The sequence below is a fragment of the Hylobates moloch genome, unplaced genomic scaffold, assembly GCF_009828535.3.
Source record: "Hylobates moloch isolate HMO894 unplaced genomic scaffold, HMol_V3 SCAFFOLD_21, whole genome shotgun sequence".
Lineage (NCBI taxonomy): Eukaryota > Metazoa > Chordata > Mammalia > Primates > Hylobatidae > Hylobates > Hylobates moloch.
In genome coordinates this window covers 2,048,472-2,067,285 of record NW_026652296.1, presented here as the reverse complement: position 1 = coordinate 2,067,285, position 18,814 = coordinate 2,048,472, and the positions used below count along the sequence as shown (strand labels likewise).

Sequence of the window (18,814 nt, the reverse complement as noted above, 5' to 3'; positions counted from 1 at the left end):
CCCGCCTCAGCCTCCCAAAGTGCTGGGATTACAGGCTTGAGCCACCGCGCCCGGCCTGAGGAGGGTTTATAAAGGGACCGTTTGCAAAGGCAGAGCGCAGGTAAATGACAGTTGGTCCTTTAGCCTGGAACTGGTGGCAGTGGAGTTTCTACTCCTGGACTCCAAAGGATCAGGGAAGGCAGCAGTGACCGGGACAGGGAGAAGAGTCACTGGGGAGGGCTTCTTGGACTGGAGGTGTTAGCCTCAGTCTGAGTGGGCAGGGAGGTCCATGTCCTGGCCTCCTGCTCCTGCCTCCGGTCTCTGGTAGAGGGACCAGTAGGTTTTCCTGTGGGGCAAGCTCAGGCTCCTGACACACAGCACAGGGCAGGGTGGAAAACTGGTCTGGAAAAGCAAATGGAAGATAGCTCGGCATGCAGTATTACCCCTCGCAGGGTATTATTGTTAGGAATACATTTAAAAGTGGATATATTGGTCAGGCGTGGTGGCTCGCGCCTGTAATCCTAGCACTTTGGGAGGCCGAGACGGGTGGATTATCTGAGGTCAGGAGTTCAAGACCAGCCTGGCCAACACGGTGAAACCCCGTCTCTATTAAAAATACAAAAATGAGCTGGGCGTGGTGGTGGGTGCATGTAATCCCAGGTACTCAGGAGGCTGAAGCGAGTGGATCACTTGAACCTACGAGGCGGAGGTTACAGTGAGCCGAGATCCCACCATTGCTCTCCAACCTGGGCTACAAGAGTGAAACTCTGCCTCAAAAAAAAAAAAAAAAAAAAATGGTCGGGGCATGGTGGCTGATGCTTGTAATCCCAGCAATTTGAGAGGCTGAGGTGGGCAGATCACGAGATCAGGAGTTCAAGACCAGCCTGGCCAACATGGTGAAATCCTGTCTCTACTAAAAATAGAAAAATTAGCTGGGTGTGGTGGCACGCAGTTGTAATCCCAGCTACTCGGGAGGTTGAGGCAGGAGAATCCCTTGAACCCGGGAGGCAGAGGTTTCAGTGAGCCGAGATCACGCCACTGCACTCCAGCCTGGGGGACAGAGTGAGACTCTGTCTCCAAAAAAAAAAATATATATATATATATATATATATACACACACACACACACACACACACACACACACGTATATGTATATACACAAATTAGCTGAGCGTGGTGATGGGTTCCTGTAATTCCAGCTTCTTGGAAGGCTGAGGCACAAGAATTGCTTGAACCCAGGAGGCGAAGGTTGCAGTGAGGTGAGATCATGCTATTGCACTCCAATCTGGGAGTGAGACAGAGTGAGACTTGTCTCAAAAAAAACCTTTCTGTGATGAGGGCAGTGTTTTCTAATCTGTGCTGCCCCATATGGTACCCACTTGCGACATATGGCTGTGAGCACTTAGATGTTACCTGAGGAACTGAGTTTTTACATTTCAGTTAATTTTAGCCAAATGGCCACATTTGGCCAGTGGGGACTGTGCTGGACAGGTCAAGGACAGCCTTGTTGGAAGGCAAATAAAGACACCAAAGAGCAGCGTGAAACAGTGGGATTTGTTCATCCGGCAGGGAGGGCACAGCACTCAGCGGGCCTCCAAAGAGAAATTGAAAGGGCAAAAAGGAGGAAGCAAATTAGGCAAGATTCCGAGTTGAGGTCTCTGGTTGGCTTTGCAACCTTCTCTGCGGTTGATCTTCAGGTTCCGTGTCACCTGCATCAGGAAGCCTGGTTTCCAGAATATCCGGGCTGGATGCTGTAACATTCCAGCAGGCTGAGCCGTGACTATGCTTGTGTTGATGAGCCCGAGTTGTTTTTCCCCAGCCTGTTTTTATGCCCCACCCCTGAGCCTTCCCATCCGATCGCTCTAGGTTAAGTCTCTTCACCTGTTTGCCTCAGTTTCCGCAACTTTAAAATGAGGATGATGAAGGACTGACTTCACAGAGTTTTATGAGGACTGAATGAGTTAATCCCTGAAAAATACTTAGAACGGTATTTTGCAAGTAGTGAGGTAGAGGTCTTGAAGGTTTATTGTTCAATTATTTTCAGGTACTTTTTGTATTTGGCACTACCATAAAAGGGGTTTTTTCTTAACTTTAATTTACAGTTGTTTGTGGCTGGTATTTAAGAATACAATTGATTTTTTATATTAGCCCGATAACGTGCCATCTTGCTCAGTTCCCTTCCCTGGGGCTTTTTTTTTTTTTTTTTTTTTTTGAGTTGGAGTCTCGCTCTGTCGCCCAGGCTGGAGTGCAGTGACGCGATCTCAGCTCACTGCAGCGTCTGCCTCCCAGGTTCAAGCGATTCTCCTGCCTCAGCCTCCCAAGTAGCCGGGACTACAGGCACGTGCCACCACGCCTGGCTAATTTTTATATTTTTAGTAGAGATGGGGTTTCACCATGTTGGCCAGGCTGGTCTCAGACTCCTGATCTCAAATGATCCGCCCACCGCGGCCTCCCAAAGTGCTGGGTTTACAGGCCTGAGCCACCGTGCCCAGCCTTCCCTGGGATTCTCTATGGAACTCTGTCCTCTATTCTGTAAACAGGGACAGTTTTACTTCTTCCTTTTTTCCCTCTTTATTTCAGTGTGTGAAAGGACATTGTTGCACAGCAATGGTGCGTGTGGAGGCCCTTTTTCTCCATCTTGGTAGGTAACCATTCAGTCTTTCTTCATTAAATGTGATTAGCTGTAGGCCCTATGTAGTGCCCTTATCAGGGCGAAGATGTTCCCGTCTGTTCCCAGTTTGCTGAGATGTTTTGTTTTCCTCCTCATGAATGGGTGTTGAGACGGTGGTACCACGTGTTGATACAGTGAAGTGCCTGGGCTGAGTTTTGGCTGCTTGATGTGGCCTTGTGTTCTGAGATTGCCCTTGCTAGGTCTTGATGTGTGATCCTTTCTGAACTGCTGGATTCAGTTGCGTAGTATTTTGTTGAGAGTTATTTGCATCTATATTCATGAGAGGTATGGTCTGTAATTTTATTTTTTCTGAGTGTCAGGTTTTGGTACTAGCCTCATAGGATGAGTTGGGTAGTGATCTCACGTCCTCTGTTTTCTGAAAAAGCTTGTGTAAGATGGGCACTGTTTCTTCCTGGAATGTTACATGGAATTTACCAGGAAAACAAGCCGAGCTAGAGTTTTCCTTTGGGGAGTGTTCTTTTGTAAGAAATTTAACTTCTTGAGTAGATACAGGGCTATTTTAGATTGTTTATTCTTGTGTTTCTTTAATAAGTTGCCTTTTTCAAGAAATTTGTCCCTTTCACGTAAGTTGAATGTTACTGAATTTCCTGGCGTAAAGTCGTTCCCAGCATTCTCTTGCCCTCTGGCTGTCTGTCAGGTGTGTGCTGATCTAGATTATTTATAGTACAATACAATGTAAATGCTATGTAAATAGCTGTTATACTTTATTTTTTTAATTAAAAAAATTGTTGTATTATTACTGGTTTTTTTGTTTGTTTTCTGGATATTTTTGACCTGAGGTTTGTTGACTTCACAGATATGGAGGAGTGACTGTATATGATTTCTTTTCAATGTATTGAGACTTATGACACATCTTATGGTCTGTTTTGGTGACTGTTCCACCTGTACCTGAAAATAGTGTATATTCTACAGTTGTTGGATGTACTGTTACGTAATGTCAACTAGATAAATATTTTGATAGCATTGTTCAGATTTTGTGTCTTTACTGTTTTTATTTTTCTATTTTTAGACATAGGGTCTCAGGCCAGGTGTGGTGGCTCATGCTTGTAATCTCAGCACTTTGGGAGGCCAAGACAGGAGGATCGCTTGAGATCAGCCTGGGTAACTGGGAGACCCCGTTTCTGCAAAAAAAATTTAAAAATTAGGCACACTGGCACTTACCTGTAGCCCCAGCTACTCAGGAGGCTGAGGTAGGAGGATCTCTTTAGTACAGGAAATCAAGGCTGTAAGAGCTGTGATTATGTCACTGCGCTCCAGCTTGGGTGACAGAGTGAGACCCTGTCTCAAAAAAAAAAAGAAAAAAAAAGGGTCTCTTTCTCTCGTTCTATTGCTCAGGCTGGAGTGCAGTGGCATATTCATAGCTCATAGCAGCTTTGAATTCATGGGCTCAAGTGATCCTCCCACCTCAGCCTCCCAAGTAGCTGGGACTACAGGGGTGCGCCACCATGCCCAGCTAATTCCTTTGGTAGAGACAGGGGTCTTGTTATTTTGCCCAGGCTGGTTTCGAACTCATGGCTTCAAGAGATCTTCCCGCCTTGGCCTCCCACAGTGCTGGGATTACAGCCAGGAACTGCTGTGCCCAGCAAGCTCTTTTTAATCCACTTTGTCAACCTCTGCCTTTTAATTAGAATTTGTAAACATTAACTTTTTTTTTTTTTTTGAGATGGAGTCTCGCTCTGTCTCAGGCTGGAGTGCAATGATGCAATCTCGGCTCACTGCAACCTCCACCTCCCCGTTCAAGTGATTCTCCTGCCTCAGCCTCCTGAGTAGCTGGGATTACAGGTGCACGCCACCATGCCTGGCTAATTTTTGTATTTTTAGTAGAGACGAGGTTTCATCACGTTGGTCAGGCTGGTCTCGAACTCCTGATCTCGTGATCCGCCTGCTTCAGCCCCCAAAGTGCTAGGATTACAGGCGTGAGCCACCGCGCCCGGCCAACATTAACATTTAATGAAATCATTTATATGGTTAGATTTAGGTGCACTTTTATTATTTGTTTCCTATTTGTCCCCTCTGTTTTTTGTTGGTTTGTTCTTTTTCTTCTGAATTGTTGGGCTAGTTCTGAGTATTTATCTGTTGGCTTTTCGGATCTGTGTCTTTGTGTTGTGTCTTACTCATTGCTCTGGAGGTTCCAGTCTGTGCACCTGTTAGCCTTCACTGTCTGCTCAGAGTTCATACTGTGCCCCTCACAGAAACGTGGGGACCTTGCAGTCCTCTGGGTCCCTTGAATCCCCTCCTGACCTTTCTGTTGCCTTTCACGTGGATTACTTCTGTGCGTGTTGGAAGCCCACTACACAATGTTTTTTTGTCTACAGTCTTACATATTTAAGAACTCCTAAGAGGAAAACAATAGTATTTTATATTTACTATTTCTGTTGCTCTCCCTTCCCTCCTCAAGATCCAGGCTTCCTTCTGGTATCATTTTCCTTCAACCCGAGGAACTTTCTTCAGCGTTCCTTATACAGCAGCTATATTAGTGACAAACTATGTTCGTTTTCTGCCATCTAGAATCTTTATTGCACTTTCGTTTCTGAAAGATATTTTCCCTGCGTATAGAATACCTCGGTGCCTCTTTTCTTCAAGCACTTAAAAATATCCCTACATAATGGTTAAAAGCAGGGTGGATCCTGGCCTGGATCCTGGACCAGAAGAAGGACACTCTTGGGAAACTGCTGAGCCCCAAGCCGCACCTGGAGCTCAGTTAGTAGCAGTGCACGCAGGCACGGCTGTAGGGGACACTGGGGAGGAAGTCCGCAGGGATGCCTTTACACCTTGTCCACAAATCTAAAACCATCTCATAATCAGCTGTCCTGTAAAATATATTTACAGGAAGGGTATCCAGGGGAGGGTGTCCCATGGAGAGGTGGCCCAGCACGGGGACTCAGCCAGTCGGGGAACAGAGACCTGCTGAAGAATGGGCAGCTCTGGGAGCAGGTGGGGAGGGGGAGCTGAGGGCGCGTCACAGTAGGGTGGGGGCTGAGCAGCTCCATAAATATCTTAAAGTGCATGGAGGCCTGGTTTCTTACAGGCGGAGAATGGAGTTCCCGAGACCACAAGAGAAAATTAGAATGACCCCAGAGTGCTGAATTGGGAATGAGGATGTCCTGTGCACAGCTGGCCTGCTGCCTCCCAGGTGTCAGGGCCGTCCCGGGAGTCAGGAGAGGCTGAGGAACCTTCCAGCCCAAGGAGCCGGACAAGGTGTGGCAGCTGCAGGCAGCAGGGATGGGGAGGCAGACTCTCCTACGCGGAGAGGCACTGCTGAGACCGGGGCCCACGTGGGAGGGCCTGGGGAGGGGCTGTCTGTCATGGCCAGTCTCAGTGACACCCTGGTTCTGGAGGGGGCACCATTTTCTGTAGGAAACACACATAGACTGTTCTGGGTGCAGGGAAGTCCAGTCGGCGACTGACTCTTAAGTGATTCAGGAGGAAGTTCTTTGTACTCTTCTAGCTTTTCTGTGACTGTGATTGCCTCAGAATTAAAGCAGAATAGCCAAGGACCCCGCAGAGGTAGTGACCCCCCCAAAGGAGGTGGCGCCTTTTCAGAGGAGTGAGGCTGGGGAGAGGGAGGCGTCCGAGGCACTGGGAGGGAGGAGGCGGGCGGTGTCCCCTCGTTGTGCTCCTGCGCTGACCTCATGTTGAGTTTTCAGCCATCCACTGGGGCCCCTTCTGTACACATCTTTCGTAGTCAGGATGGGGAGCACCTTGTAAGGTCCCTCCTGTGGGACCTGCTGAAGACTGGGGAGCTCTGAGAGCAGGCAGGTGTTTGTGCTCATGGTGAAGGGAGAGGGGCTGTCCTCTCCTGGAGGGCAGGGTCGGTGACTTCCTCACTGTGCCCTTGGCACCTGCAAGGTAGCCGGCTGTCATGAGCGGCTTGTTGAATGAGTGACGGCTTAAATGAGGCTTCGAGAGCGACAGTAGCTGGCACTTAGAGTCTGCAGCTGTGCCAACCCTGTCGCTCCGGCGATATTTCCACCCACACCACACATCAGGCACCAAATGTGTGGGTTTTCCGCACCAACAATTCGCCAGTCCTCTGCAGACACCAGCCAGGCATCCTGTAATTCAGTTCAATCTGACCCTGCCGCAGTTATCACGGTCCCCAGCGTTAGGGGCTCAGTCACCCCCCACTTCAGATGCTAATTGCAAGTAGTGGGTCCCTGGGGTACCCACACTTCTGTCCATCTTGGCTACACATTGGGGGTTCCTACGACCCCTTCAGGTTTGATGATTTGCGGTAGTGGCTCACAGAACTCAGGAAGGCACTTGGTTTGCATTGCCAGTTTACTGTAAAGGATGCCACAGCGGGCATGGGTGGGCAGCTGGGTGAGGAGGGGCACGGGCGAGGCCCAGAGGGTCCTAAGCACAGGAGCCTTTGTCCCCAGGAAGTTGTGTGGCTGGCCTTACAGCACGGCGATGAGTTCACCAAACTGAAAGCTTTCCAGAGCCCCTAGTTCAAGGATTTCCATGGAGGCCTCGTCATGGAGACATGATCAGTTAAGAACTCAGCCTCCAGCCCTTCTCCCCTTTTTTGAGGGTGGGGGGTGGGGCCGAAAGGTCCAGGCTTCTCATCGTGGCTTGGTCTTTATGATGACCAGCCCCCTCCCAAGGCCATCCAGGAGCCCACCAAGAGGTGCCTCATTAGAACAGAAGACTCTTCTGTCACCTGCGAAGTCCAAGGGATTTAGGAGCTCTGTGTCAGGCACCCCTATCACCCCTGTCACCCAGGAAATTACCAGCGTTCTGAGAGCTCTGTCAGGAGCCAGGAGCAGAGGCCAAGTGTGTTCTTCTCATTCTATCAGTGCCACAGCCAGGGTGGCAGTTGTGCAGCCGTGTGGATCAGCTCAGCCCGTCCTCACCCGGCCTTGTCCTTACAAGTGAGGAGGCCAAGGCCACACAGGTGGGTGGCCTTCCCTTAGAGTTACTTTCCGGAGCCTGGGTGCTTAGCCGCTATGCCCCATGTTTAGTATGCTTGTGTTCCAATATCACAACTTTAAAATTACACAGGATAACACTCTTGATAACATTTTAATAAATGGGTGTTTTTATTTTGAAGGAATTTTGACTTGCACTTCAGATTTCCTTTTTAATATGTTTGTTGCGCAGATACTTGCTCTTCCGTAAGAGGATCTGTCCAGTGTTGTGGAAGATTTAATGTTTTAAATCGTTTGTACAGAAATCCTGCTCCCAAGTCACAGATAGGCTGATGGGTCAGAGGACAAGACGTGACCCAGGGCCGAGAGGGTGAGTGACCAGGAAAGTTGGATTCATCAGTTCACTTGTTTGTTTCAGAAACGTGCATGGAGACCTGCTGCATGAGGCCCTCCTCTTCAGTTTCTGTTTCATGCCCAGGATTAAACCAAGTATCTCATTTTGCCAATTTGACTTCTGTAGGGGCCATGACACCTGCGAGGCTTTTCTCAGCAAGATTGAGGACCGTGTTTGAGGGCGTGGGGCATTGGGCTTTGTCCACACGGGCTGGCCTCAAGCCCAGCCGGCTACTGCCACAGCAGGCTTCTCCCAGGCTGCTCTCGGTCGGCTGTGCGGACCTCGCCAGGCATCAGGAACTCCCGGGGAAGAAGCCACTCTCTGAGAAAAAGCTGGTGAGACTTCTGGCGTTAGAGCAGCTTGCCTGTCTCCTCCTCAGAAGGCACAGGGTGTGGTTTCGGGTCCTCCTCTTGATCTCATCTCTGTTGATGTTAGTTGATGATCTTAGTGATGGGGCACGTGGAGCTTCTTGAAAATGATGGGGTGAAACGCAGGTCTGTGTGCTAAATCCCACACTCAGCAAATCCCAGCAGGCTGGGAGAGGCGCTGGGTGCCTGGAAAGCTGTGATACAGGCTGCTCGTTTTACCATGAGCCTGTGTATCTTACATGTATGTTACATATGTCCTTTAATATGTGTGGCTATTTCTTAATTTAAAACAAATGTGGAGGCTGGGCACGGTGGCTCATGCCTGTTATCCCAACACTTTGGGAGGCTGAGGCAGGAGGATCACTTGAGGTCAGGAGTTTGAGACCAGCCTGGCCAACATGGTGAAACCCTGTCTCTACTAAAAAAAAAAAAAAAAAATTTTAATTAATAAATAAAAATAAACAAAGTGGGGGGAAATAGACCTTCCGTTTTACCGTTCTTTAAGCCTTACAAGTTTTTCTTGTTCTATTTACCAAAACCTCCTATTTAAAACATGAATTGTCTCTAATAAATTCAAGAAAATGCACATTTATGACTCCCTTCATTTCCTCCTGAATGGAGGGGCTTCAGATAAGCATTACTGGGACGAACAGCACTTCCAGTGGAAAAGCCGCTTTGGTGGGATGTGTGCTCAGATAGCTGAAGCGTTCGCACAGGCTTCTCTCCTCCCCAGAAGAGAAAGTGAGTCGAGGTTTTGCCTCCACGAAGTGCTTACCAGGGGGGCTTTCCTCCCTGTCTGGTGGATTTTGCTTGCGTTGGCTCATGACAGCATTACACATTGAGATTTGGAAATAACAGTTTGTGGTTTTTCCACATGGTGGTGCCAAAGAATCTCAAAATGTTTGTGTATTTTCTTTTAAAAGAAAAAAAAAAGATGCATTTGAGGAGTATTGGATCGGAGTGCAGAGGCAGCAGCCCTGGGTGGCTGTCAGGGGCAGGGCGCGTCTGTCTGTGCACGTGGGCAGAAGCCAGGTGTCCTCCCCAGGGTGTGGTGAGGTTGCAGCACCCTGGGCCGCGGGAGCTGACCCTCCTGTGGTAGGAGCTGTTGTGTGTTGAACAGTAACCTGGTTGGTTCTCTCTCTTTATCCAGATTGCACCTACCTTAGTGACCTAAAGAACAGTTTTCCTGGCCGGGCGCAGTGGCTCACGCCTGTAATCCCAGCACTTTGGGAGGCCGAGGCGGGCGGATCACGAGGTCAGGAGATCGAGACCATCCTGGCTAACACGGTGAAACCCCGTCTCTACTAAAAATACAAAAAATTAGCCGGGCGCAGTGGCGGGCGCCTGTAGTGCCAGCTACTTGGGAGGCTGAGGCAGGAGAATGGTGGGAACCTGGGAGGCAGAGCTTGCAGTGAGCCAAGATCCCACCGTTGCACTCCAGCCTGGGCGACAGAGCGAGACTCTGCCTAAAAAAACAAAACAAAACAAAAAAAAACAAAACAGCTTTCCCTCCAGCAAGGGGCTCTGTTTGTATCACTACATTTTTTAAATGAGACCTGTTTTCATCAGGCCCCAGAAAATACTCTTTCTTCAGAGTCGAAAGCCTGGTAATTGTCCAGGAACGATTCTAACTCCCTGTTTCCCTATCGCATCCTGGGAAACTAGAACTTTCTAAGAGTAAAGATCTATGATTTCAGGAATGGTTTTTTTGGATGGAAAGACACATTATTTAAGGAGTATTTCCTAAATAAGATGTGGGTTTTTTAGCTTAGAAATGCTGATTTTTGTTGTTGTTTTTAAATCAGTCTCACCTAGAATAAGAAATGCTGAATTTTTGAAGTGTAGGTCCACACAGAATACTTAACATCTGCATTGTGGATTTACCTCGGTCTACAAATGCTACTGACTTGTGGGAACTGTTTTTTATCTTTGGATTTTAGAAGTGATTATCTTCAGATTTTAGAAGATATTAGTGTCATTAACCTCTAATTTTAATAGGCTGTTATAGATAGAAGACGTACATCTCAAATAGATGTATGGTGTCTTGAAAGGACCTCGGAGTGTTGAGATGACGTGGGATACTTGTGTTCTCTGTAGAAAAGGTATTTTGTGGACTATCGGAGAGTGCTTGTCTGTGGAGGAAACGGAGGCGCTGGAGCAAGCTGCTTCCACAGTGAGCCCCGCAAGGAGTTTGGAGGCCCTGATGGAGGGGACGGAGGCAACGGTGGACACGTCATACTGAGAGGCAGGTGCCCTGGGGCAGTGCAAGTGGGGTTGGGGAGGGGCCCCGAGACTGCATGTGCATTTGAACTAAAAACCTGATGTGTGGGCAGGCACAGTGGCTCATGCCTGTGATCCCAGCACTTGGAGAGGCTGAGGCAGGAGGGTCACTTGAGCCCGTAAGTTCAAGACCAGCCTGGACAATATAGCAAGACCATGTCTTTTTTGTTTTTGTAATTTTTTTTGGCCTCAAGGTTTTTGGATCTACAAAAAATTTTTGGAAAAATTAGCCAGACATGGTAGCGTGCACCTGTGGTCCCAGCTACTCAGGAGGATTGCTGGAGCCCAGAGTTCAAGGCTGCAGTGAGTCGTGATCACACCACTGCATATTCCAGCATGGGTGACAGAGCAATACCCTGTCTCTAAAAAAATGAAAGTAAAATTTTTTAAACCCAGCTAGGTGCAGTGGCTCATGCCTGTAATCCCAGCACTTTGGGAGGCCAAGGTGGGGGATCACTTGAGCCTAGGCTTTTGAGACCAGCCTGGGCAACATAGTGAGACCCTGTCTCTTAAAAAATAATAATAATAACCAGATGTGGTGGCACACACTGATAGTCCCAGCTACTCGGGGCTGAAGCAGGAGGATGGCTTGAGCCCAGGAGGTTGATGCTGCAGTGAGCTCCGATTGTGCTACTACTGCACTCCAGCCTGGCCAACAGAGGAAGAAGACCTTATCTCAAACAAACAAACAAACAACAACAACAACAACAAAAACCCTGATGTATGGATATCATTTTTATAAATTATATGGATATTCAACCGGGCGCAGTGGCTCATTCCTGTAATCCCAGCACTTTGGGAGACTGAGGTGGGTGGATCGCATGAGGTCAGGAGTTCGAGACCAGCCTGGCCAACATGGTGAAACCCCGTCTCTACTAAAAATACAAAAAAAATTAGCTGGGCATGGTAGCGGGCACCTGTAATCCCAGCTACTAGGGAGGCTGAGGCAGGAGAATTGCTTGAATCCAGGAGGCAGAGGTTGCAGTGAGCTGAGATCATGCCATTGCACTCCAGCCTGGGCAACAAGAGTGAAACTCCATCTCAAAAAAATATAAATAAAAAAAAACAAAACATAAAAAAAAATAAATTATATGGATATTCATAGTTAAATAGCACACCCAAAAAAGCAACTTTGAGGCCAGGCGCAGTGGCTCACGCCTGTAATTCCAGCACTTTGGGAGGCCAAGGCGAGTGGATCACCTGAGGTCAGGAGTTCGAGACCAGCCTGGCCAACATGGAGAAACCCTGTCTCTACTAAAAATAGAAAAATTAGCCAGTCGTGGTGGCGGACGCCTGTAATCCCAGCTATTTGGGAGGCTGAGGGAGGAGAATTGCTTGAGCCCGGGAGACAGATGTTGCAGTGAGCCAAGATCATGCCACTGCACTCCTGCCTGGCCGACAGAGCGAGACTTTGTCTGAAAAAAAAAGAAAAATCAACTTTGAACATGTTTTGTTTTGTTTTTTAATTTCAGGAGCACAGAGAGTTTCCTGTCAGGCAAGCTGACATATCGGTCGCGTGAAAGCGCGAGGCCTGTGCAGTGGGTTCAGTGGGTGCCGCCAGCTGCTGGTTATATTCACACTCACTCAGCATAGACGCATAGCGAGCTGGGAGTGAAGCCTTCACAACAAAAGCATAGAATACAGCTACTGTGAAAAATAAGAAATTTAAAAATTTTCAGAAATGATAGCACTTTTTGAAGGAAAATAAGGATTTCATTTTAAAAAAATCACTTTGCTGGTTTTGTAACTTCTGCTGCAACCTCACTCCATGCTTCCATACGTATTTTTAAGGTTCTTAAACTGGACCCAGACACGTCAGCAATAGGCCGTGGTTGTCGTAACACAAAGGGACTGAGATTCTTGTTCTCGCTTTAGTTGACCCACAAGTCAAGTCCCTGTCGTCGGTCCTGTCGCGGTACCAGGGTATCAGTGGAGAAGATGGCGGGAGTAAAAACTGCTTCGGGCGCAGTGGCGCCGTCCTCTACATCCGGGTGAGCCGAAACTGCCGGAGCTGGCCCTGTCCCCGTTGTTCTGGATCATCCAGCTCCTGGGGGCCACCGTGTGACCCACGGGGCCCCTGTGACTTGATGCCCACAGCCAGGAAGTAGCACAATGGAAACGGAGGCTGGCAGGCAGCAGGAAAGCAGCCCCACCCCTCAAAGCAACCCAGACGGGCTTTGTACCAGGGTCGCACTGTGTGTGTGTCTAGTGAAAAACTCATGAAATGATGCTCTTTTAAAAAGGGAGCCCACGGCACGCACACTTCCTCCGTCTCTGACCCCGTGAGCCGCCCTCTGACTGAGGGAAGCCACTGGCACGCAGCGGGCCTGCGTCTCCTTCGCGAGCTGAATTCACTCGCCTCTTAGATTAGCTGTTTTTTCCAGTTGCTTCAGTTCACCCTAATGTTTTAGAAACACTATTTGAAAAAGCCCTTTGTGCAGTCAGAAGGGTGTGTACCCAGCCCCATGAAACCCCTGGAGCACTGGGACCTTTTCCTTGTACTCCGGAGCTGTTAAGCAGAGGTGAGTGGGGCGGGCAGCCACCCCGGGGACAGTCCGCTCTTGTCTTCTTTGCTTAGCACTTGCTTCAGGAATGGGTTAAGGCCGCCTTTCCTCACTGCTCGTAGAGCTCAGCTGATGAGTGCCTGCTGTTTCCCAGGTCCCCGTGGGCACACTGGTGAAGGAGAGAGGCAGAGTTGTGGCCGACCTGTCTTGCGTGGGAGATGAGTACATCGCCGCGCTTGGGGGGGCAGGAGGGAAAGGCAACCGCTTCTTCCTGGCCAACAACAACCGCGCCCCTGTGACCTGTACCCCTGGACAGCCAGGACAGCAGCGAGTTCTCCAACTGGAGCTCAAGACGGTGGCCCACGCCGGAATGGTAGGTGTCCCCACCGCCAACAGCATCTGCACACACTCAACTCTAGAAAATCCACTTTTCTCAATGGGGATTTGCCAGTGGCGTGGAAGAGAGCAGCTTTGCGGCTCACCTTTTCCCCATCAGTACACTGCTGACTTGGTCGTGAGCACGAGCCCTTGTGAATCCCCCAGCCCTGAAATCCTCCCTCCAATCCGAGTTAGTTACAGACTCTGCACTAACAAAGGTGCTGCCGCGGGCCATGCCACCGTCTTCCCTCTTTCCCCCAGGTGGGATTCCCCAATGCCGGGAAGTCCTCACTGCTCCGGGCCATTTCAAACGCCAGACCCGCCGTGGCTTCCTACCCGTTCACCACGCTGAAGCCCCACGTCGGGATCGTCCACTACGAAGGCCACCAACAAATAGCAGGTAGAACTTCCAGAATTCTCCCAAAGGTTAGAGTTAAATGATGTAATTCAGAAAAATCATGATGTAACTCTTAAATTTAGCTTTCTATTTAAAATGTAGCATTGTTGGCCAGGCACGGTGGCTCACACCTGTAATCCCAGCACTTTGGGAGGCCGAGGCAGGCGGATCATGAGGTCAGGAGATCGAGACCATCCTGGCTAACACGGTGAAACCCCGTCTCTACTAAAAATACAAAAAAATTAGCCGGGTGTGGTGGCAGGCGCCTGTAGTCCCAGCTGCTCGGGAGGCGGAGGCAGGAGAATGGCATGAACCTGGAAGGCGAAGCTTGCAGTGAGCCGAGATCGCGCCACTGCACTCCAGCCTGGGCGACAGAGCGAAACTCTGTCTCGGGAAAAAAAAAAAGTAGCATTGTTTTTCCTAATGTAAACAATTTTTTTTTTTTTTTTTTTTGAGACGGAGTCTCACTCTGTCACCCAGGCTGGAGTACAGTGGCGTGATCTCAGCTCACTGCAACCTCCACCTCTCATGTTTAAGCGATTCTCCTGCCTCAGCCTCCCAAGTAACTGGGATTACAGGCATGCGCCACCACGCCCAGTTAATTTTTTTGTATTTTTAGTAGAGACGGGGTTTCACCATGTTGGCCAGGCTGGTCTCGAACTCCTGATCTCAAGTGATCTGTGCCCCCCTGCCCCAGTCTCCCAAAGTGTTGGGATTACAGGTGTGAGCTACCGCACCCGGCCCTAATTTAAACAATCTTAATCAGCCTGTTCTCTATGAAAATCAGGTTCCCACCCCATCCCCCAGGAATCTGTCAGTTACAGTTCAGAAACCTGCATTGAAATTCCAGCCCTGAGGACAGTATTTCTTCCCTATTTGTACTGCTCTTTCATCTGTGGAAGCTCAGCAGCATCACAACATGTGACTTAAAAGCTTTCCTTGTGCCTTTTGAGAGAATAAAACTTTTTCCCAGAAGACAATATACCCATTAAAAATAGTAAGCCTGCTGGTGAGGTTATTTGAACGGCACTTTATATCTGCAGAGTACTCTACAGTGTAAATTTCTATCAGTAATCAAATGATTAGTAGGGTACAGGCGGCCAGTTTCCTCTTTTTTGAATCCTATTTGAAGCAGAAAGAGAAGGTATGAAATGTTTCCTATTAGATAGACCATCGCCATGCCGGTCTCCCAAACATCTCCAAGCGTTGAATTCCTCAGGTGTCAGTTGGCCCAATGAATCACCCAGGTGCTAAATCAGATGGCTTCAGTTCAAGGCGTTCCTTGAAAGGAAAGTGTTAGAACTCAGGAGATCCGCCTCCGCAGTGGGCTCCAGGCCTTCCCTCCCAGACTCGAGGTGGAAGGCACTCTTGGTGCTGGGTGCGCCGAGTGGTCACCTCGTGCGCCCCTGTCTTCCCTGCAGTGGCCGACATCCCCGGCATCATACGAGGCGCCCACCAGAACAGGGGCCTGGGCTCCGCCTTCCTCAGGCACATCGAGCGCTGCCGCTTTCTCTTGTTCGTGGTGGATCTTTCTCAGCCTGAGCCGTGGACTCAAGTTGACAATTTAAAATACGAACTGGAGATGTATGAAAAGGGCCTATCTGAGAGGCCCCACGCAATCATCGCAAACAAGATTGACCTCCCTGAAGCCCAAGCCAATCTGTCCCAGCTCCAGGATCACTTGGGACAGGAGGTCATTGTGCTGTCGGCGTTGACCGGCGAGAACCTGGAGCAGCTGCTGTTGCACCTGAAGGTGCTGTATGACGCCTACACGGAGGCCGAGCTGGGCCAGGGCCGCCAGCCGCTCAGGTGGTAGCCACGCCAGAGTGGGGTCGCCTCTGGGCCTCTGAGCAAACCTGGGTGTGAACTTGGTGGCTTTGAATGCATAAAGGAAGTGCCTTGTGGACACGGGGGAGTTGTGGTGCTTCTGGGTCTCTGGGCCCCGCCTGCTGGCCTGGGATGCTCTCAAGTTAGGAAGCATTCCGTGCCCCCCACCCCGCCTGCCCTCCGTATTTCCTGCACCTGTCAGCATGCGCCGACTGATTAGCCAGTTGGCTCATTCGTGCTGATTAACACCCCTAATAAGGGGTTAGGAGTGCCCATAACGGGGTGGCCCTGCCACTGACTCGGGTCTCCGCCATGCACGCATGGACTCTCGGGTGAGCTCAACAGAACCGCACAGCCAGAGCCCCAGGTCAGAGGTGCAGACCGGGGTTCTCAGCACAGTGCCCGTCACGCTTCCATGGCTTGCTACGGAGAGAGACCTCTGGATCCACATTGGGGTTGGGTCTGGCCCGTTGTCCAGCAGCCCTGTGGTACAGCAAGCCCAGGCACCAGTGTCTTGGGGAGCCTCACATCTGCACAAGGGGTGGGGCCGAGGATGCAAGTCCAGGCAGAGCGGCACAGGCAGCTGTGAGCTTTTCTCCATCAGCCGTCTGAGAAGAGCAGTGAGGCCAGCTTCTTCCTGTCCTTCAGAACGCTGCGCTGTGCTCAGTGGGAGCCAGGAAGCCTCAGGCTTCACGACTGAATGCTCCCAATATCCGACCTGGCTGTGTGTTTCTGGCTGGGCTGCCGTGTGCACAGCGAGTTAACTAAAGGGGGTGTGGGCCGTGGAACTGTCGGCGTTATTCCCAGAAGGCGGCCGTGGCATGGGCAAGGTATAGTGAGGAGTGGAAGGAGACGTGTGCCTGCTAATATGAGGTGGAATTTCCACTCAGTCCCATTTGCTGGGGATTTAAAGAGAACCCTTGCGCTGCGCCAGGCAGTTACCAAGCCAAAGGGAGACGATGGGCCTTCACCCCTCGGTGGGACGGCAGCTAAGGGGGGCCTTGCGTTTGCCCCTCGAGACTGCAGCATCACCTTTTCTGTCTGTGGTTTAAGTCTTTGCAGTCAAGTATTGATGCATCCAAGCCAGGCCCATGCCTGGTGTCTCTGACTGCAGAGGGGCCACAGGGCAAGGACAGCTCAGCTGCTGGCAGCCTGCCTGGTATGGAGGATCATGTGACCTGGAGGTCGAGGGACAGTGAGCCATGTTGACCATGATCTAGCCTGAGTGACAGGGAGACCTGTTAACAGAACATTCTGGGCGCGGTGGTCACACTTGTAATCCCAGCACTTTGGGAGGCCGAGGCTGGTGGATCACGAGGTCAGGAGATCAAGACCATCCTGGCTAACACGGTGAAACCCCATCTCTACTAAAAATACAAAAAATTAGCCAGGCAGTCACCTGTAGTCCCAGCTAGTCGGGAGGCTGAGGCAGGAGAATGGCGTGAACCTGGGAGGCGGAGTTTGCAGTGAGCCGAGATCGCGCCACTGCACTCCAGCCTGAGCGACAGAGCAAGACTCCGTCTCAAAAAAAAAAAAAGTGGAGGGGACAAAGAAGCAGAGAAGGATGATCAGGAGGGGACCCTCAGCCCTTCGAGGAGAGACAGCAGCCTCAGGTGAGATTAGCCGCAAGAGTCAGGCCACTTCTCTGCACGCTGGGGTGGGGCGCACCTTGCACAGCAGGCCGGTGCCTGGACTTTGAGGAGCAATTGCGTTTTGATCTCACATCAAATCTGCAGCTAGAACATGACGGTCCTTTTACCCGAAGCTTTATTTTAATGTCTTATAATTTCAAAGGTCCTTCTGTCCTAGAAACCAGAGATGGGTTTTGCATCGATTCGCTTTTCCTTTCAGGCCACCACAAAGGATTTTGTGGAGTCAACCCAGGCCTGACAGCGTTAATTATCCCTGGCTTTCATCTTTATGCTCTTGCAGGGATGCTCAAGATGCCTCGTGGCTCGACCCCTGCACGGAGCCCCCAGCCCAGCCTCCCCGTGGGTTGAAACCTTGATCTAGGCCTGACTCTGGCTGCTCTGGGGACATGCCCTCATCCTCTGCTGAAGCTGAGGCTCCAGAGGGGGAGTCACTGCCATGAAGGTTGCCCAGAACTTTCCTTGCTGCCAAAAGCCCCAACACACACACAGCTTTTGCCATCGCATTCTAAAAGCTGACAGCTTTCTCTCCAACACTGTTCTCCCGGAGTAGGGTAAAGCTACACTTGGCTTCCCCAGTTTCCTGCTTCCTGCCTAGAAACAAATTTTTGTCAGTCTGCTTTTCAAATGGGATATATGATTCACATACCATAAAATTCCCCACTTTATATAATTCCGTGGTTTTTTGTATGTTCAGAAGGTTGTGCAACTGTCACTGCTAATTCCAGAATGTTTTCACCACCCCAGAAACAGACCCTGTGTCCGTTAGCATCAACCCCCCCTTCCCCCTACCCTGGGCACCCAGGGACCTGCCTTCCAGACAGATCCTGTAATTAGAGTGTACACTATGTGGCCGTCTGTGCGGGTCTTTAATAGCCATGCCTGTGGTGGCTGACACCGCGGTCCTTAGCTACAGAAGGGACGGAGGGTGCAGGCCAACCCCCCCACCGTCAGCATGTGTAGGCTGCCTGGGACACAGGGTCTCTGTGTATCCCCAGCAGCCTCAGAACACCTGACCCAGAGACGGCGTCGGTAAGCTCTGGCAGGTGCATGGAGGATGGCGCTGGCATGAGGAGCCTTTAGGCTGCTCCTAGTTTGAAACTATTTTTATTTTTATTTTTTTAAGACGGAGTCTCATTCTTTCACCCAGGCTAGAGTGCAGTGGCGCGATCTCAGCTCACTGCAACCTCTGCCTCCTGGGTTCAAGCAGTTCTCCTGCCTCAGCCTCCCGGGTAGCTGGGATTACAGCCTGCGCCACGCCTGGCTAATTTTTGTATTTTTAGTAGAGACAAGGTTTCACCATTTTGTCCAGGCTGGTCTTGAACCCCTGACCTCAGGTGATCCGCCCACCTTGGCCTCCGCAAGTGCTGGGATTACTGGTGTGAGCCACCGCACCCGGCCTGAAACTCTGTGTGTGTGTGTGTGTGTGTGTGTGTGTGTGTGTGTGTGTGTGTGTGTGTGTGTGAGTGATGGAG

General features: G+C 50.3%; 1 protein-coding gene across 4 annotated transcripts; it reads left to right on the top strand.

Moving 5' to 3' along the window:
* Positions 1 to 2,558: 2,558 nt before the first annotated feature.
* Positions 2,559 to 16,843, top strand: MTG2 (mitochondrial ribosome associated GTPase 2). Of its 4 annotated transcripts, XM_032143206.2 has the most exons (10): positions 2,559 to 2,620; positions 5,700 to 5,869; positions 7,397 to 7,568; positions 7,775 to 7,912; positions 8,063 to 8,271; positions 10,402 to 10,549; positions 12,460 to 12,575; positions 13,243 to 13,461; positions 13,728 to 13,866; positions 15,285 to 16,843. In XM_032143206.2, exons 5-10 carry the CDS (start codon positions 8,068 to 8,070, stop codon positions 15,677 to 15,679), a joined length of 1,221 nt encoding a protein of 406 aa, XP_031999097.1. In that variant the 5' UTR covers positions 2,559 to 2,620; positions 5,700 to 5,869; positions 7,397 to 7,568; positions 7,775 to 7,912; positions 8,063 to 8,067; the 3' UTR covers positions 15,680 to 16,843. The 4 variants fall into 4 exon arrangements, with proteins under 4 accessions (XP_031999097.1, XP_058288989.1, XP_031999096.1 ...); XM_058433006.1 differs by lacking the exons at positions 7,397 to 7,568; positions 7,775 to 7,912; XM_032143205.2 differs by lacking the exons at positions 5,700 to 5,869; positions 7,397 to 7,568; positions 7,775 to 7,912 and having other exon boundaries at positions 2,579 to 2,620.
* The last annotated feature ends 1,971 nt before the right edge of the window (positions 16,844 to 18,814 follow it).